Source organism: Olea europaea, unplaced genomic scaffold (genome assembly GCF_002742605.1).
Source record: "Olea europaea var. sylvestris unplaced genomic scaffold, O_europaea_v1 scaffold1264, whole genome shotgun sequence".
Taxonomy (NCBI): Eukaryota; Viridiplantae; Streptophyta; class Magnoliopsida; order Lamiales; family Oleaceae; genus Olea; species Olea europaea.
In genome coordinates this window covers 172,834-194,545 of record NW_019230089.1, presented here as the reverse complement: position 1 = coordinate 194,545, position 21,712 = coordinate 172,834, and the positions used below count along the sequence as shown (strand labels likewise).

Genomic DNA, 21,712 nt, shown 5'->3' with positions numbered 1-21,712 from the left:
TCTTGAGATTTCTCAACTCTAAAAGTTAGTTTAAGAGGTGAGGATTTCCCTCACAATTATAAACTGATCACCAGCCCTCTACAACAGACGTGGGATAACCTCACACATTGGGCCTTGTAGGAGACTAAACCTATCTCCCCCTCACACGACGGGCCATAGGTGAGACCAAATCTGTCTCCCACTCATATAAACTGGCATCTCCCGTGACTATGGGGCCTGAAACTTGTTGATAACTTAAACTCTGATACCAGTGTTGGTGGTATTGTATTTTCTCGACCCCCAAAACTAACTCAAGATGTGATGTTTTCCATCACAATTATAAACTAGCCATCAACCCCTTCCACAACGAATGTGGGACAATCTCAACATTTCATGAAATCACACTGAAGGTTTCGAGCGACTTTTGTTATCTTGGTGGCGGGTGTGTTGTTTATCTTTCTATTTGCTCAAATTCTTGAAAATAGTGGAGTTGTGCAATGGCAGTGACAGGTGGTTATAGGTTTTGGTTGGGTTGGGTTGGGTGGGGCAACGATTTGAGTTGTAGTGGTGCTGGAAATTGCAATGCGGCGTGTGCGAATTGTGATTTGATTTGGTTGAGGGAATGCTTGGCGACTACGACGATGGCAGGGGCGGATGGATTTTGGTTTGGTTTAAGTGTTGGAAGTGGGGCGGGAGATGAACAGTCTCAATCTTCTTCTTCTTTTTTTCCTTTTTATTTAATATTTTAGTTTTTTATTGAAAAATATAAAATCATAATTTTACCTTTTTAAATTTAATCAAAATGTGGTCATATTTTTCTGGGTTGACTAAACATTTGACCTTCAAATGCAATCAAAATGAAAGGTTTTGGACTATGGGTGCAAAAATAAAATGTTTTGGTATAGTCTACAATAACTTGAAAGTTTAGGAACCTCGATAAATCATCTTTTATTGCAAATGTACCAACATCCCCCATGTTAGAGTCGAGTTGAGAGATTAATGGGTTTGAAAGTCGAACACTATTTACTCAAGATCGACATATTCATACATAGCACCTGTTTGATATCTATATTTTTATAAATTTAGACTTTGTAATAGTGATTCTTTTTTTTTTTATAAATTTTTGATTAAAAAGTAGAAAGAGTTTGAATTTACTTACAAAATTATTTTATTAAAAGAATGTATAATTAAAAATAATTTTGTGAAACAATAGATTTTAGAGAATAGGAATCAAACAGCTTTAATTTTCTATAACTAGAAATTAATTGAAATTGACATATGAATATCATTTTCGTAAATTTATCAACTTTAAAGGGCATAAAAGTCAGCAAAAAACCCCAAGGTACACGTGAGTGTATTTTCCCGCTCAAATCATCTTAACCACCTGAAAGGACGAATTTACCCTCTACTGCTAAGTGACTGAAGTCACAGATTTGCTCCAAGCGAGGGTAATATGAGTCAAATGTCCATCGTCTGCCAGTCTGTTGCATTACGTATACAGTTGTGTATCTATATATCAACAGATTAATGGCACTGAAAATTACGTTCTCAAATTGCCCTTGCCTTCATACTGTACACACAATATATAAATCCCTCTCTTCTTCTCATAAACCCCTATTTTTTTTCTCACTCTAACACTCTGTTTTTCTCTCTAGAAAGGAACCGGAGCAGAAGAATTATTATCAAGAATAATTAAGCTCCGGTATAATTCTTCGTTGTTTAATCAGGTAATTAATTGATATCACTTTTCTTTTTATTTATTTTCATAATTATGCTCCTTTGCAATTCTTTGCTGTTTAATTAGGTAATTAATTGATTTGATCACATTTCTTTCTATTTATTTGCAGAATTTCTCGCACACTCAAACGCACAGTATGAGCGTGAACATATTTGCGAACTCTTTTTCTTTTTTCGGTCTCATGATCGGTCATGGTTTTAGGAGAAATTCGGGACTTGATTCTTGTTCATTAATCAAGAAACATGAATAAAGCTTTTGTGATTTTGGTTTGTATTCTATTGGTTGGATGTATTCGTGCGTATATGTTTGCATACATCATGTTCAAGCCATTGTTTCTTCAGTTACTCCATTAAATGATTTACCTGAATTGAATAAAATAGTGTCTTTATTCCATTAAATTATATATCAATTGAATGGAATATTTTCTTGAATGATTTCTACGTGTGTTGGGGTTGTGGGTATAGTTTTCGTGTTTTTCCAAAAGAAAAATGTAGTTAATCATTTCATTTATGTATTCTTTACATTTATTATAGTCAATGATTTTATATTCTAAATGTAATTCAATTGAATCTGATATTCATTGAATTGAAGCGAAAATTTGATTAGGTTTTATTGGGCAGGAAATAGGATTCTATATAATAAAAAATGCAGAGAGAAATCTCCAGCGACTATAATTTTGTCGGGTCACTCTATTCCTCAAATTTCCTGTCAAGTGGTTCACCTTTTCTCGATTATGTGACTGCCGATTCCAATTCCCCTTCAAGCATTATCAATTCTCAGCCGAATGATGATGACATGTTACTGAGTTCATGCTTGCCTCGCTCTCATCAGATTCAGCTACAGCATCAGGACCTAATCGACCGGCACCATGCGGTGCTCTCACACCTCCACAAGACGGCAAAGCAAATCCAGTCCCTTCGCCAGGACAATGTCAACCTCAAAATGGCTAACATCGACTTGAACCACCGCCTGAATTTGTTGCTCGGTGCCACTTCATCATTTGGGCTGTCGGGTCTGGATCCAGGTTCCAGTTCTGGTTGGGGTCCTGTTGTGGATGGGTTGGGGAAGATGAGTTTGGGAGGTGAAGATGGACGGGGTGGAGAAGAGGAGTGGGACAATGAAATGACGGCTGCATTATCTGAAGGTCTTAGTGAGAGTCCGAAGAGTGTGGTGGATTTGGGTCGGGTTGGAGGGAGTGGGGAAGAGCGAGTTTCGTTGCCAAAAAGTATTTCAGTTCGGTCCAGTGGATATCTGAAGACGGTTCGTGCTGTTGGGATGAGCAGTGGAGGAGTTCAGGCTAAAGCATTGGACCGGAGCAAGACGGTAAAGTCTGCTAACACTCCCTTTTGTTTCTGATACTTTAGAAAATGACATCCCTTCATTGGGCTAGATATAAGTTTTGTGGTCTCATGCTTTGAAATAATGTAATGTAAATCCTGTAATTATGTTTGGATATATGTGTTATTAATGGTAAACGATAAGAGTAATTAGTAATGGATGGGATGTATTAGTTTAAGCTTCATTGGGAAGTCCTCATAACTAATATTTACTTTTGCTTCATTAACCAAATCAATTTAAAAAACTTCTTGAAAGTCCTCTTATAACATGTTCGGGGTCGTTTATTTTAAAGATAAACTACAATTGTGTAGCTTAATTTTAATATTGACTCGCCTATAGTCAAAATAAGCAAATATAAGCCATACATTTGGAGCTTATCTTTAAGATAAACCACTTAAAGAGAAGATGGAAGATGAAGAGTTTCTAAAATGAGGCGGAATGTACAAGTTCTTTACACTGTGGCACTCAAGCATTATCCACGGTTATTGTGTGAGTATATCTAGCTCAAGTTGCATTACCGAATAATTCCATGACCATTGTGTAAAAGCATGTGAAATAATCACCAAAATTCCGTTTTGGTTTTGAGCTGAGATCTAGTTTTTAAAATGATATCACAAATCAGCTTATTAACCACAGGATGCTGAAAACATTTGTCATTCATTCAAAATAAAACGGTCAAGGAAATATTGTTGTTGAAATGTACGAAACGACATGCTGGGATATTGATTATATTTAGGAAAATTTTTGTTATACATAAAAATTTGTACATAATGGTGTCCCCACTCACATGCCCATATTTAGGTGGGGCATGTGAGTGGGGGACATCATTATATGGGCATGTGAGTGGGGGACACCATTATATGGGCATGTGAGTGGGGGACACCATTATGTGCAAATTTTTATGTATACATAGCACACTCCTTATATTTATTTATATCATGCAATTTGAGGTGTATATGTGATAGTTTCAGTTGTTGTTTTGTCAGTGTTATAGTTTATAAGACTATAATATGCATAATAGAGCTTCAGATTCACATATTAGGAACTGTAGTAATGAATATTTATGTTTAACTTTATTGATCGAATTTTGATTCTATGATTATTAAGAAGAACCATATTGAACAATGTTTACATGTGTTTTTGTCACATGATAATAGCAGTTTCTTATGAGTTTACATGCATCTTTAAGAGTACATAATGAGTATTAGTATCAGAAAAAGCCCATTGGTAGGAAAAAAAAAAAAACATTACAAAGCCAATTGGTAGGGGGAAAAAACATTATAAATTAGGTACATCTGAAACGTTCTCTGCCAGGAGCAACTACGATATATAAGATTTCCTAAATTTTAATATGAGATATTTCCATGAATTACAAGTGTATTGCTCTCAAATCCATTCAATAGCTAATAGATGCAGCCAACTTTTATCATTCATTACTCAATAAAATGTATTTTCTTATGTGGTGATATAAATTTTATGATGATAATGTAGCAAAGAGTGTATGTGAATGGGGGGAAGAAAGCAGAGGAAGCTCTTGAACTGGAGGTGTATAATCAGGGCATGCTCAAGACTGAGCTATGCAACAAATGGCAACAGACAGGTACGTGCCCGTATGGAGACCACTGCCAGTTTGCTCATGGCATTGAGGAGCTCCGGCCAGTCCTTCGACACCCTCGCTACAAGACTGAGGTGTGCCGAATGGTCCTCAGTGGTGACCATTGCCCTTATGGCCACCGCTGCCACTTCCGCCATGCCCTCACTGACCAGGAGAAATTCATGAGATCAATGAATACCAGGTCACTCAAGCCTCTGAACTATCGGTAACATCTTCAGATTATCGTAGTTATATGATACAACCCTCCAAATAATGGGAAAACTTCCAAAAGTTGGCTGTTGTAAGTACAATAATTGTATCGTAAATAGCTAAAATGTACTTCGACAATTTTGTGCCTCCTTTACGTTAGACATGGTATATGATTGTCATAGCCCAGTAAACTCTTTTTGTAACGATACAATGATGTTTGGTTTGGCTAAGCAACTTATGATTGTCCTGTTCATTTATTCTTTCGATTTCAAATTTCTATGAAGGCTAGATCATTTTCATAATGTAATTATTTATACATCTGGCAGGATGGATCGCGTTGTTCCATAAAAGGAAGGGACAAAAATAATGTAAAATGCAGTTGAGCTTTACTCATTATTTGTAAAATACAGTGGAGTCAGCCAGTGTTTTTGTCACGTGAAGCCAATATATTGCTTGAGCTAGAGAGCCACAACAGAAGGAGATACATTTGTCTAGTTTCAAATACGCTTTTCTAGTTTTGATTGGTATGGGTATGTTATATAATTGTATCTCCTTATATTTGGGATGACACGTGTCTGAAGTAGTAATTAATAGATGCAGATAAAATGCGACCAATCTTGCTTAAATGGCTGAAAAAAGAGAGACTATATGTTTACGTGGTAGGACCACTCATTAAAATGATGGTGTTTTAAGGGAAAATTATATAGAATTAAGATAATGTGCTAGAAAATATTTGTTCACCTAGTTGACATACACTCACATGCATGTGAGATCCACGTGAAATAAAAAATAACAAAAAATGCTTCCCCCTCCCCAACGTGAGTGTTGTGTCTCCCCGGCAACATAACTATATGTATATATCCAATTTAGGTTTACAATTCTTGAAAATTTATGAATATCTCCATGTGTTTTGCCTTAACACATGTCCATTCATGCCTTTTCTTTTATTTGAATGTAAGGTTACAATTTATATACCTCAATTTAGGTCTAAAATATTGTCTCAAGATGGTAGGGAACCAAAATATTTGTCGAATCTCTCAAATTGCTAGAAATTAAACTTTCACTTGTGCTGTGTGATCATTGTTTCCTCTTTCTTGTTCAAATTGAGTTCTTAGATATTGTAATTAAAGTCCTTCAACTTTCAAACGTGACTCATTCATCCTCAACTTACATAATATATCCACCTATAATTCTTTCTGATCAATTCCTTTTCACCTATCCTTGTCCAATATCGAGTTTTCTTCCTAAAATAACCAATAAATATATAAAGCTAATTATCTCATTTGTTAAACTATTCTCAAATGTCATTTTCATGGTCAAGATAAATGTAATATTTACATTTATCAGGTTGCAATATTAAGTTATAAATAAAGTAATTGATGATCAATTTTGGAGTTGATCATCTGTCGGAGCGGATCCGGGATTGATGAAAAACAAAAAAAAGAAAATTAACACGGACTAATAGGGGGGAAAAATTACACATAACAAAAATATTTTTCACCAATTTTTTTTTTAAATTTTATTTTTTACACACCTAAGTGGGCTCTCCCTACATCCTGTTAATTGAGTTAATATATGACGCAGACAATGAAAGAGAATCTTTCAACTTGCATGCCATCATAAAATTAGTTGGATATGATGTTCTCAACAAACTTATGTGGATGTTAACGAGTGACTTGGAAATAAATGCACTTTTATAGCTGGCATTAATGGATCAAATTGAGATTTTTAATTAATTTTTCATCAAGTTGCCATAAAATGTGTGGTTCATCGAAGTCCAAACCTCGCTCTAATCCTCTTTCTAATTATAAATTAGCGTATCAAGTTGTCGAGGATCTATGCAAATCTTTTTAGACAGATGATTGTTGTCCGATTGGTCTATTCCTCCACCGCCTTAATGCATTTTTTCACGACATGATTATTCGTAGAAATCTCCAAAACTTGTTCAATGTCTATTTGGCAATAATTTAGACCAAAATACCCTTATTAACAATTTATAATTCCACACTAAAAACAAAAATGTGCATGCAATAAAAAAATTTATTGGCCTCTAGAAATGTCCAAAACTTGTTCAATGCCCATTTGGCAATAATTTAGACTAAAATACCCTTGTTAACAAATTGTAATTCCACACTAAAGACAAAAATGTGCATACAATTAAAAATTTTATTGGCAAATAAAATTTTGAGCGTACCCTATTTATTTTAAAAGGACACATGTCAAATCACAATAAATAATATTTTTCTCATTGACATGAGTGTTAAATGTTAAGAACTTTATGAAGAAAGGTAGAGAACTCTCATATTCGAAATGAAATTTCATTCTAGACAAATAAAGTATCAAGATAAACAGAGCTCAAATATTGATAACAATTTTTTAAAATGTCGAAAACATCATTTTAGTGTCGCTTCTCATGAAAAATACTTCTTCTCATTTTTATTTAATGGTTGGTCATTTATGATTTTGGATAGACTCGATGGTTAGTCGAATCAACCAAAGACTTGGTTGGATCAATTCTAGTAAGTTTACACACTGTAAATGTCAAGTTTATATCCATCTCACTGCTTATGTAAGCATGGAACGGTCCACTTGGTAGCAATTAGATACTTTTGTACCTTATAATTACTTCGGATTTTGTTACACGAACGGGTTAGTGACAATAGTTAAAAACTAGGGAACACGTGTCAAAATTTCTTTTAATAGTTTGGGCAAAAAAATAAAAAAAAAAGGAGAGGAGCCACACGGGTGCTTCCTATTGGAATGCAGAAGAAGAATTACCCAGAAATTTTAAAAAATAAAATTAATTCAATAAACAAAATCGTCTAGATATCTCATGTATATTATATAAATAATAAAGGATTCGATTTTATTTTATTTTTTTACCTAAATTCAATTATCAATTTTGAATTAATTCTAAATCCCGAACTTCCAACCTTTTGATTATGAACTTCCAACCTTTTGATTACCAACCCGCTATGTCCAACTAACCTCACCCAGCAACCCTACATCCTACTACATAAATATTAAACATATATAAAAATTGTTTGTTAAATGCGGATTTTGTACTTGAGAATTGGGATATTTTTTATATTTTCATTTGGGACATTGTTTGCTAAATTAGCTTAGTAATAGTGTTTTCGTTTTCATTGACCTTTTTTCATAAATTATTTTTTCTAATTTGACAGCTGGATTTATAAAAACCAATTTATTTTTGTGGTTATTAATCACCCGAATCAATATACGAGTCGAGCCGAACCGAACCAACTTACGTGATTATGATGCGATTATGGTATGACAAAAAAATTGATGGTTTGGTGATAATTTTGGTCGAACACATCCCGAAATGAATCGTTGCCAACCCTAATTACTTCATACTTGTTGCTATGCTGTTTTCAAGAGGTAGGTTTTTGTTCACTCCTTCCTCATATACTAGTCTTTTTACATGATTGAGAAAGTTATTAAGAATGTATAGATATCTTTGCTAAAAGAAAAAAAATAAAATAAATAAAATTATAGCAAATAGAAGATGCATTTTTGAAATATGTTAATGTCTTTCTATTTGTTTATAAAAAGTGATGAATTGAGAGGTCGAAAATGCATTGAAAAATAAGTTTAAAATAACATATTTCACCCTATTTCCTTCGTGATATTACTCAAAACATCCCTAAGTGATCCTTTAAAAGTGAGATACTCTCTATTTTTAAGAGTTAAGTACTAAAATTATGTTATAAAAAAAATTCGAATTAACATTTTAAAATAGAGAGGAATAAAGCCACTTAACCATATTGAAAGATGGGGAGTGAAAAAACAGACTGATGTGCCAAAAAATGATTAGATATTTTTGTTTTAATTTTTCAAACGTCCAATCATGTGTCGACACATGTCTCATCTGAATTTGAGTCTGGATGTATAGAATGATTGAATAGAAAGTAGATTTAACTCTCTAAATTTAAAAAGTCAAGCTTACTCTCTATAATTAAATGCATTCAACATATTATAATTTTCAATGCCTTGACCCCAACTAAATAGCACATCCAAAAAAATAGAGAAAAATAATATAATAATTTGTAGGGTCAATTTGGCGAAAATAAGATATAATGAAAAATAATAAATACATATCTTGAGAAGTAAAATTAAGCCCTCATTTGAATCCTATTTTTCTCAAAACTCATTGTTTTAACACACAATTTACACAAAAACCTTTTTTTTTCCTATTTTATAATTACATTCCTCAAAAAATCATTATCGCAAAAAGACCAAGGGTCTGTTTAATTACAAAAATGAAATTTGGGTAAAAAAATGAATTTCAAGAAATTGAATTGTCTAGAACTTGTTTTCCTGAAAATTGTCAAATAATGTGTTTGATTGGTATAATTTTCTACCTGAAAATTTTTGAAATTTCTATCTTTTGGTGTTTATTTGGCTTTATTTTTCATGAAAATTGTTAATTAAAGGGACAAAATTTGTTACAATTGAGGATAGAATTTGTTCCAATTGCAAATAATAATAATAATAATAAATAAAAAATCGGCTTGCAAACCAATTCCCACATAACCAAGGAAATTGCACATGTGTGGGAGGGGGAAGGAAAACAAATTGCCAAGAAAATTATTGCTATCAAACATGTCAAAAGGTGGAAAATGAAATATGTTTCATTTTCGATCGAAAATCGGCCAAATAAATAGGCCCTAAGTGTTAAATATAAAGAGACTATTTAATATATTTTAAAATTTTTACTCTCTATATTTATTAATACTCTTTAAATCATAAAATATATGCCCTTTAAAAATATAAAATATCATGGATGCCAGGATAACGTAGTGTCTTCTTAGTATTTGCTATTATTGTCCAAGGTAGAAATAAAGTCAAAAATATAGAAACTTGGTTGAGTTTTGTTATTTGTACTCGGAGTTTGACACTTTGAGTTACCTGGTGTGAGTGAGAGGGTCGAGCCCGACACATTTATTGACGTGTGGTCCCCAACCCCAATGTAAGTAGTTGGTAACTCAGAACGTCAAACTCTGAATACTTATAGCAAAATTCAGAATGTCAAACTCTGAATACTTATAGCAAAATTCAGGGTACCTGTAGCAAAATTCAATGCGTTAGAACACCAATACGTAAAGGAAAACGAAAACGAAACTAATACATCAAACAACGGTTACGTAAAACATTGCAGAAACCAGATCGGACCCACCACACATGGGCTTCTTGACCACGTTGAAAATTTCTAGTCCCACACACATTTCCTCTATATATACACCCACAAGAAACAGCAATTCCTTGCGTGAAATTTATTTTGTCACAACAAAACAAATGGGTTTACAAAGTCAGCTCTCCGATATGTCATCGGAATCAACCCTTATATTTATGGTTGTCCTCATCGGAAAAAGCGTAAGGTATCTCCACTCCGTTTTCTTCACTATCTTGCGCCTCCTCTCACCCCGGTTCGACTCGAATCATTCTGATTTCGATCACCCTCTTTACGAAGTTGATCAATTCGGCCTGGCCGATCTTGTTGTCATGCTGGAGCAATTAAATCTGAACCGGGTTTTCTCTCATACAAATAAATCCGGTGATGAGGCCAGTTCGGATTGTGTGGTGTGCCTGAACCGTCTGGGAGAAGGTGACCGCGTGCGCAAGTTAGCGTGCCTCCATGTTTTCCATAAGGAGTGCTTCGACGGCTGGCTCCACCATCTTAACTTCAATTGCCCTCTGTGTCGATCGCCGGTGGTGCCATGTGAGAGCGTGAATGTTACACGCAGGCGCGTGGCTAGAGATGTCTTGGCGTGGTTCACTTTGCAGTGATAGCATGTGCATGGCGTATGATCATAAGATGATGCACTATGCTGATAAGATTACGTGATCAGATAATTATTATATCAGGCCTTTTTGCTGTTTTTATTTTCCTCAATTTTTGGGAGTTTTTTACTCCTGATTTTTGAAGAGTTTCATAAAGGCTCTTTTCACTGTCTATTATTTCGATTTTCATTTTTCAGATAAATTTGATGGGGGTGCTGGTTAACCCTTATTTTTCACCTCAGTAATAAAGGCATTTCTCATGTGTAGTTGGCCTTGACAGTTGATATGTTGACATTTAAAAATGTCATTTTCTCTAGTTGATATGTTAGAAATATTGACTTTTTAAAATGAGAAATTCAAATTCGAGGAAAGGTTAACCAAACATGGTGCATATGAATGAGTTGAGGTTTGTCATTATTGGATTGAATTCACTTCTTTCTTTGTACATGACTATGTTATATGTACTTATCTTTAAAGAGTGTTATTTCGTAATATGTGATTTCTATTGTAAGTGTAACAAATAATAAAGTGAATTTAAAAGTTTTAATTATTGTTTCAACAAGAAACTACCTAAGTTACTATTTGATAAATTATCCATAACTTCTATTTGAATAAAGATAATGAATATTGATTTTAATAATTATCATAAATGTTTTAAATATAAGAAAACAATTAAAAAATGTGCAATAAACAACTTTAAATCTTAACTTATGCAGAAAGAGTTCTAGGAATCGTGATTTCATCCTTGCTATCCCCTTTAATTTTTTAAGTTGTATTCAGTCGAATTCACTAATTATCAATTTAGCTCTAACGAATTCAAATATTGAATCCTATATTCATGTCAACTCATGATATCTTTATGGGAATTTGAACAGAACTTAACTAAACACATCAATTTATAGCCACAAATACAATTATGGTGCATTTTATTGCAAGTACCAAATTTGTATGAAATCTGGGCAATTGAATTACCTAGAAATTATTTGCTTAGAAATTGTCGATTAAATACGTTTGATTGACTTAATTTTTCACTTAGAAAATATTGTACTTTTCTATCATTTGATATTTAATAGTCATTATTTTTCATAAAAATGATCATTTTTTTTCCAACTTTCGATGTTTGACAGTCACCATTTTTCACGGAAATTGTCATCTTTTCATGAAAATTATTCAATAAAGGGAGACAAACCGGGACAAATTAAATAACTATATATTTTGTGTTTTCATCAACTTTTATCATATATGTATTCAATATTTACCAACCAAATGAATTTTATTTATTTTTTAAAAGTTATATTTTTTAAATTAAATTGAAAATAACAAAAGCGTTATGTTCAAAACGGAGTATCACGGGGGCATGCGTTATGTTCAAAACGGAGTATCACGGGGGCATGGCTGCCTGAGATTTAATTGAGTTGAATTTGTAAGAATGTTGAATTGTTTCAACAATTTGTCAGTTAATAAAGGGAGGAAGTTGGAGGGAAATTTTTTGAATAAGTGTGGCGCAAGCTCACTATGGATAAAGGGAGACGGGAAGTTTATTATTGGATCATGCTAGATGTATATCAACTTTTTTATCGAATTTTTTACCTACAATCACAAAGAGAGGACTGGTCCCACACACCGAACTTTTTAAATGCACGCGGGGCCTGTGTGCATGTGAGAGTAGGTAACCAATTCAGTAACCTAAATTCGGTACATATATATTTGTCCTTTATCATTTCATTCGTCCGTAGAGGGCTTTTTGAATGCATGGTATCACATCCCTTTTCCATTTTATATTTGTAATTTCCTCTACAATAGTATTACTGTTACTAGTAACTGAATTTCTGTTGAAGTGCCTACAATCACGATTTCATTCCTCAATTCTGTATTCCGGGTGAGAGCTTATCGATGTCATAAATTAAGTCAAGAGGTCTACTCCAAAGACAACGAGATTGCGGCCATACCATACCATAACATAAAATATTAAAACTAGTATGCATACATCAAAAGGAAAGCATTAGCAAAAGGATAAAACTGGTTGTACAGTCCTAGTCAGGACTGTACAACCTACAGCCCCCTCACAAAGGAGGGGGCCCGCACATTTTTTATTGGCGCCGGCCCCCTCCTTTCACAGCACGTTTCTTAGCAGAAGCACCCCTAAAACAAACATATATCAATGACCGAACTATACTCTTAGCACTTAGCATGAGTCAAAATCACATAACTAAACCAAGCTAGGCATTCAGAGAGTACTCAAATACTTTAATAATTGAGATCAAATTAGACTCTCAGCAAAAAAATTAGACCGTGATGCCCAAGCACAGCTACAGATAAGCCAGCCAGTAAAATTATTTTGTGATGCACTCTCAAGCACAGTTAAACATAACTGGGAATTCCTTTCTAAACCATGTATTAGAAAACATGCAAAATTTCCTAAAAAACTATTGGAGAAAAGCAAAGTGAATACTCCTAGTATGGATTTAGACTGCTACACTCCCTTGAATCGAATATCCAAAGAGCTAACAAGAGATGAAAGGCTCTCCAAAGCTTCAAACTTGAGAAATAACAAATAAAAAATAAGGAACTTATTTTATCCACCATATGCTCCCCGTATCATTATATTATTTTACCCATACAAGATAACACCATCAATTATACATTTAATAAGTAAAACTCCTTTTTTTAGTTATTCTCAAACAGGGGTGGACCCAGGATTTGATTCAATGGAGACGAGACAAAATTACTTTAAAAAAATTTAAATTAGAAAATAAATGATAATATTCAAAACGTAGTACTTTTTTACAATTGTTCCTTACGGATTCTCATACTTTGAAAATGCCGTCTAATAGTCTTGTCATCAATATCATTAAATACATTTTTTTGAACATACACAACTGAGCTATCATTCATCCATCCATTGGTCTCCAATCTAATTACACACTTCGTTTAAAATATCTCAACATATCTTTCTACAAATTAACCAAAGCTTGCATAAATATAAAATATACCAACAGTGAAATGAAAAGCTAAAAGATGAACATCAAGAATTGAGATTGCAAATAGCAAAGTTAAAAGATGAATTGCAACAAAGAGGGCAGCTGGGTAGGTAGTACTCCATTATGCCTTAATTCCAAATCAAGTTCAAATTGGTATAATCAGACGCTATCCGTCAAACTCGTTCCAATGAGCTACTCAATTTCATTAAACAAAGAATAAACCCAAATAAATAGAAGGCGAAGTCTTAAGTCCGCCACTCTAAAGCATACTCGTCATCTTGGCTCATAGCAGACAAAGCGTATAGTCTAGGCATTTACAAATACAAGGAATGGATCTAATGGTGAATCATCTGTCTTCACTGGTCTAAAGGACGATTGAACGAAATTGGAACTCTCACTGACCTGATTAAACTACACATATGACAAGTGTGGGATTAAAACATGCATATTTTTAGGATTTAATACAAATACCGGGTAGCTTAAATCTGTATCTGTTCTTCTTCTTCTTCCTCTTTCAATGTTAGAACTTAAGATTAAGAAAGAGAGATTAATTATCTAATTTTGCTTCTTCAATCTTCTTCTTCCTCTTTCAAAATATGGTGAATCGTAGTCCGGAGATTGGAATGAAGGAATCGCATCGTTGTCGCACCCACGGGTTCGCTTACACTTCGCAGGATTTGAGAATTGGGGGAAGCTGAAAACTGAAGTCTGGAACTGGAAGGGAACAAAATGGAGGATTTCTTTCTGGCCCGAATCCAGCATTTTATCCCCAAATTGGATGAACCCTACAGTCAACAAAAACCATATTCTCTCCGCCCCAACATCATCCGTCTTCTCCAAATCCGTCAGACAACGCAACGACCCTGACAGTATACATCTAATCTAGTTATTTGGGTTTTCATTTCGCAAACAGTTGATCATTTTTTTTTGCATTGGCAACCGCAAGCACCATCACTTGAAGCGAAATCTGTAGCAAACATGTTGGTGAGTATGATTAAGAAATGGTATGAAGTTAGAACCTTTGGTATCTACGATTAAAAAATATTTGATAAGTCATTTTAACAAATCTGTAGCTTGCACACTACAAAATAATTTCCAAGTGTGCTTTGGAATTTGTTTTTAGAACCCTTATTTGAGCTTCTGTTTAATCAATATGTATGAATTTGGAGTTAAGACTATTTATTTGCATCACTTGCAAATATTTAAGCAATAATAACAGTCTTATTCGTAATGTATATGGGATTGGATATATAAGACCATTACCATTACATTTTATTCGTTTCAAGCCCTGTTATGAAATATTTTAAGCAAAGATGAAAAATCATTGCTTCTTTCGTGCTGTGCAATGTATCAGAAGTTTAGAGTTCCCAAAACTTGCTTTACTAAGAACATGTATTTTGCAAATCATTTTCTATGACCATATGATTGCCTACAAGATCAGCAAAAATGGTGGAGTCAACTTCAACAAGGAAGAAATAGGACAAGAGTTGTTAGTGCGGAAACGAAGTGTTGAAAAAAAACTTGAATTTTTATTGATAGTTTTTGAGTTGCTACAGCACACTCAATAATGTTTTCTTCTTTTTTTTTTCCTTACAATGAGACTACAAGAATGACCTCTATTTATAAGATCGCATGGATAACTCTAGAGACATGGGAATATAAATGGACACCTAATAATTCATGAATTTGCATCATGTATTTTTCTGATACATTTTCTTCAAGTGCATCATGTATTTTCTTGATACATTTTCTTCAAGTGCATGTAACCTTATTTATTTCCTAAGATTACAAATTAATGCCACATTTAACAAGAGTAGCCTAAGATTACAAATTAATGCCACATTTAACAAGAGTAGCATATTCTTACATATATTTATGAACTCATTTTTTCTGTGTATTTGGCATGAAGCTACTGACGAGTGTGAGATTGGCATGAAGTTGCACGCATTTTTTCAAGAGAGATGAGTGGTTAAGGATGTCCATGGGTGTGTGACAGTGGTTGGTGTTTGTTACTAGTATTAGTCGTTTTATTTGAAATTTGATAATTATTTGGAGTTATACAATTCAAGTGCCATGCTATCGTTCCTTAGTTTATTTCTTAGGGTAATTGGCACAAAACGTCCTTACCTTTCAAGTCTATTGTGGAAAACGTCCCTACCTTTCATTTTTTGGCATTTTTGCCCTCATTTCAACCTTTCTTTGCGCTGGACGTCCTTCCGTCCATATTTCGTCAGTTTTTCCGTTAATTAAAGGATAATTGGCACAAAACGTCCCTACCTTTCAAGTCTATTGTGAAAAATGTCCCTACCTTTTATTTTTTGGCATTTTTGCCCTCATTTCAACATTTCTTTGCGCTGGACGCCCTTCCATCTATATTCCGTCAGTTTTTCCGTTAATTAAATACAAAAATACCTTCTTCTTTTTTTCATAAACAAGGGTAAAATTGTCCTCACCCACTTCACCCCTTTTTCCCGCCATCAACTTAGTCCATAAGTAACAGTAGCAGCGACATGAATCTGAAAATACTTTAAATGATTAAACTAAATAAAGAAAAAATATCGTTAGGGTAATTGGCACAAAACGTCCTTACCTTTCAAGTCTATTGTGGAAAACGTCCCTACCTTTCATTTTTTGGCATTTTTGCCCTCATTTCAACCTTTCTTTGCGCTGGACGTCCTTCCGTCCATATTTTGTCAGTTTTAGTTTATTTCTTAGGGTAATTGGCACAAAACGTCCTTACCTTTCAAGTCTATTGTGGAAAACGTCCCTACCTTTCATTTTTTGGCATTTTTGCCCTCATTTCAACCTTTCTTTGCGCTGGACGTCCTTCCGTCCATATTTCGTCAGTTTTTCCGTTAATTAAAGGATAATTGGCACAAAACGTCCCTACCTTTCAAGTCTATTGTGAAAAATGTCCCTACCTTTTATTTTTTGGCATTTTTGCCCTCATTTCAACATTTCTTTGCGCTGGACGCCCTTCCATCTATATTCCGTCAGTTTTTCCGTTAATTAAATACAAAAATACCTTCTTCTTTTTTTCATAAACAAGGGTAAAATTGTCCTCACCCACTTCACCCCTTTTTCCCGTCATCAACTTAGTCCATAAGTAACAGTGGCAGCAACATGAATTTGAAAATACTTTAAATGATTAAGTTAAATAAAGAAAAAATATCGTGAACACATTATATTTCACAATTTCACAACTACTGTTGCTGTCATCTTGTGTCACTGGAAAATTTTAGAAAAACATATTAAATAGGTAGTCAATTTATAATGAGCCAAAATGGTGAATGGCTCTTTTTGGCTCAATGGAGAAGATGAATGGCTCATTTTAAATTGACTCATTATAAATTGACTACCCATTTAATATGTCTTTCTAAATTTTTTCAGTGACACAAGATGACAGCAACAGTAGTTGTGGAATTGTGAAATATAATGTGTTCACGATATTTTTTCTTTATTTAACTTAATCATTTAAAGTATTTTCAAATTCATGTTGCTGCCACTGTTACTTATGGACTAAGTTGATGGCGAGAAAAAGGGGTGAAGTGGGTGAGGACAATTTTACCCTTATTTATGGAAAGAAAAAGGTATTTTTGTATTTAATTAACGAAAAAACTGAAGGAATATGGACGGAAGGACGTCCGGCCCAAAATGAGGGCAAAAATGCCAAAAAAATGAAAGGTAGGGATGTTTTCCACAATAGACTTAAAAGGTAGGGACGTTTTGTGCCAATTACCCTTTAATTAACGGAAAAATTGACGGAATATGGACGGAAGGACGTTCAGCGCAAAGAAATGTTGAAATGAGGGCAAAAATGCCAAAAAATGAAAGGTAGGGACGTTTTCCACAATATACTTGAAAGGTAGGGACGTTTTGTGCTAATTACCCTTATTTCTTATATATATGTACCTATTATGAAGTAGTTAATTTCCATTTCACTTGCTCAAACATTAAGTTATTGAAATTTTGCAAACATTCAATTGAATTATTTATTATGTCATATTGATATTCTGTCTATGTGGTTGAATTGTAGCTTACTATGGCCAGAAAAAAATCATGGAATATGTCATAGTTGTAGATGTAATGATCACTTCTTTGCGAATTGCCCAAATAAATGTCCATGGCTGTGGCGTAAACATGTATTTGTGAAGTGTTTTCAAGTGGAGAAGGATAGTAAGAACAGAGGTAAATTGTTCAATTGTTGCACTGCGAACTGCGGATATTGGGAATGTGTTAAAGAGGGTGAAACGAGCAATGAATCAAGTGTCGTTGGCATTACCTCCACTAACCTTCTGGCGCCTGAATTAGTTCAAGATGTCTCTAGCATGTTTGAAACCATGTGTCAGCTAACTCATGAAAAAGATATGGAGATTTCTGTAAATGTGACAATACGCAAAGGACAAGCGATTGTGAAAAGGGATAAGAAATGAACGTGGCTGCTCTAATTTGTAGTTGTTGATGTAACATCATTTCGATGCCTACTAAGTGGTTAACGTAGTGTGAAATTTGTGCAGTGCTATTTAACTGATGTGGGGACTTCATTTTGATGCCTACTATGTGGTTAATGTAATGTGAAATCTGTGTAGTAATTTTATGGAATTTTTGAATTGCGGAGAAGCTGGATTCTTTTATGTGTAAAATTCGCGATTTTCTTCTTGTTTGCACATCTATAGGTTTAATTTCACCGTCAATATTTCATATATTTTGTAAGGGAAATACTTAATTTTGAATGAGCGTTTGAATGTAAAGGGTATCAGCTTGTTGTTAAACATAGAAACTTTCACTGCCTAAACATGAGGGATTCGTTTTTACTAATGGCCAACTAAAACATTGAGATTTTTTTATATAGATATGGATAATTAATGCATGCTCAATTTGCAGTCTTAACTATACTTGTAATTTGAAAATCAATACAGTGCATATCCGAATAAATTACCATGAATTGCATCTCCAAAACAACTTGAATCTGGAACCATGACTACTGACCTGAATGTAATGTGTTCAGACCACAGAATCATCTAAATAACATTATAGTCATATTAAAGTAATTTTATGCGATACACATAGAAAAATCTTAATGCTTTATTTTACCACAAATTCACCATCTCTACAATTAATATTCTAAAAATGTCACAAATTTCCAGCATCTTGGACGTGGGAGGAAGTGGTCAAATTTTTGTTCCTGATTATAAGAATTCAATACAGTAATAACAAAACATAGCAACTAACTTCACAGTTTCATAATGAAGTTCAGTAGCTGGAATTAAAGTTGCAATAGAAAGTCATATGACATCGTTATCATCCGAATCATCTTCCCATTGCCGAGTCACTTCCTTGCCTTCTTCTTTGTCGTCCCATTCTACCAACTTCACATGAATAATTAGCAAAATAATCAAAGAAATGCAAGAAAGATAAACTAATCCACACTATCTTCCTTCCCATCTGAATGCCCTTCACTGCTTTACCCATATTTGGACTAACAAAACCACCATCTTATGATCGAGCCAATCACAATTTATCATACATCAACTGTCCTGGAGTACTAACCAATCTGTCGTAGGTCACAGCAACTCTCTTGTGAGCTCTACTCACATCTCTCTTCCATCTGCGTAGGATATATTTGTTAGCAATACTTTGGCATCGTGACGGATTAACATTGTGATTGCATGCCTACATAGTATTCCTTGAAACTCGAATAAATGGCAACCACAAGTAGTTTCACACTTTTTTGGCTGGAAAGAGACGAAGAACATCTTTTTCTTCAAACTTGATTCGTAGATGACATCCTCTAGCACCTCATACCTCGTTCCCGAACATCCCACAAAAGTAGATACGAGGTCGAAATACATCTTTCCAGTGAATTCCTCTTGAACTTCTCTAAATTTCGAAATGGTGTAACCGCTTAAAATCGCTTCTCAATTTCATACCGTGTTGCACATGGTACCATTTGCGAGTAAGACTTGAAATCTGCTTGAAACTCCTTCTCGACTTTATTTCTCAATACTCTTTCATATTGTTCAACGAATTGCTTTAATGATGTCTTCGAATGTACATATCCATCGAAAAATGCATTCATACTCTCACTTTATTGGTTGTTGACATCCTTGCTCATAACGTGGTTTTAAAATAGCAAGAAACCCAACGACATCTATTCTTGTATAGTCCCGCTAGCCAATCATTGTCATGCAATGCATACATATCGATCATAGCCCTCCACCCATCTTTAAACTGTTCAACAAATTGAGAATCATAAACCAATTCGTATATAAATTGAAATATAGTAGCCTTGTCCACATGGTACCCAAACTTTTCTGGTAATTTCTTTAATATATGCCACAAACATCATTCGTGTTTCGAATTTGGAAACATGATCTCAATTACATTTTGCATGGCCATGTCTTGATTTGTAATTATCCCATGGGGAGCTTAGCCGTGCATGCACTGTAGCCATGTTTTAAATAGCCATAAATATATATCTGTATCCTCATTCCACACCAAACCACATCCAAATAGTGTCGATAGTCCATGATGATTCACCTCGATAAAAGGGGCAAAAGGCATCTCCTACTTATCAGTTAGGTAAGTCATATCGAACGTGAAAACGTCGTCGAACTCTTTATACGTTTATCTACTCCTATTATCTACCCAGAAAACATTCTTCAACCTAGACTCATCGTCCAAATCCATGCTAAAGTAACACCCCAAGCAACTTGCTTACATTTTCGAAAAGTAAGATTGTATTGCTACGGCATCTCATTCTCCAAGTCTTAAAGTCCTGAACTTGTTCAACATAATTTCGACAATCTTTTTCCACGCAAGTCATATTTTCGTATCCACCTGTTTCGACTACTGTAGCATTGTAGCTTTTCGCGACTACACGTTAGCGTAATATATCTCATTATTCCATCATCGTCCTTTTTCGAATTTCATTTTCTAACTGGAAAACTTATGTCGTATGCATATCTTTTGTAAAAATCTAACAATTCAACTTCGTCCTTGAACTTTATACCCACTTGAGGAACAACTACACCCTCTCCGCCTAAGTTTTCATCACCCAATAAGTTCATATCATCCTTCAAATTCTCATTATCGGATTCTACCAATTTAATGTTATCCACATTTTGCAAACATTCTGTCCATGTGACAAAAAACCAACTACAATGTTAAACCAAAATTCCAGAAACTAATTTCCAGTACAAGATATTCGATCACTATCAAAACTCATCTAGGTAGGAACAAAAACAGAATTTATATTTGGGCAACATAAGCTAACAACATTCTTACAAATGAATTTGTCATCTTCAGAGCATATTACGCTAGGTGGAGTAACATTACTGTAGTGTCATGAAGGGAGAGGGATTACACATTTTCATGACAAAGATCCATTAACACATTACAATTTTTACATTATTAGAAACTACACAAACCTTTGTCTATCTCCATCTTTGAGTAAATGAGTTGGGTCAGGTAGAAATCTGATTTCGGAACTAACAGCGATGTTAACTTATGAAGTATTGGTCGGTCAAAGTCTTAGCAAGAATCGGACGTTGGCGTCGAAGAATACGTGTTGGTAGACCAAGGTTGAATAATCTGCAAATTTGGGGAAAAATGTAGCTAACGGGTTAAAGAAATGGTGCATCGGTTGGTTGGTCGACCGCGACTCAAAGATCTCAAGATTTGGGCAAAAATGTAGCTGACGGGTGGAGCAAAATTTGGGGGAAAATAAATGGCACCTTGATGAAAGATTCGGTTTACAGTGATTTTGCAGCCTCTCTGAAAATGAAAAAGGACCTCCATTTTTTAATATTTTCTGTCTATCACGTGCCTGCATTTTGGGTTTTTTTTTTTTTTTAAACCATGCCAAGTCATTCTGTTAGATTGAGTGTAAGCTAATAGTATACAAATAGCATTCTTGAAATGTTTATTACTCCAATAGCACTAGTAGAATTCAGTTTTCCCACATCTGTTAAATATTTTGCATATCCCATATTGTGTGCTGCGTGATCAATTAAAAATTCTTTATTTAACCACTTACGCAATTTGTTAAACTCCTCAATATAAGTAACT

The 21,712-nt window shown here is 34.2% G+C and overlaps 1 protein-coding gene and 1 long non-coding RNA gene across 2 annotated transcripts; both read left to right on the top strand.

Moving 5' to 3' along the window:
• Positions 1-239: 239 nt before the first annotated feature.
• On the top strand, positions 240-15,180 carry LOC111374609. Its single transcript, XR_002699165.1, has 3 exons — positions 240-250; positions 1,158-1,160; positions 15,130-15,180. It is a non-coding gene; the product is annotated as an uncharacterized LOC111374609 (long non-coding RNA).
• Positions 1,531-5,112, top strand: LOC111374608 (zinc finger CCCH domain-containing protein 15-like). Its single transcript, XM_022997303.1, has 3 exons — positions 1,531-1,706; positions 2,338-3,040; positions 4,547-5,112. The coding sequence occupies exons 2-3, from the start codon at positions 2,363-2,365 to the stop codon at positions 4,877-4,879; spliced, it is 1,011 nt and encodes a 336-aa protein (XP_022853071.1). The 5' UTR covers positions 1,531-1,706; positions 2,338-2,362; the 3' UTR covers positions 4,880-5,112.
• Positions 15,181-21,712: the final 6,532 nt, after the last annotated feature.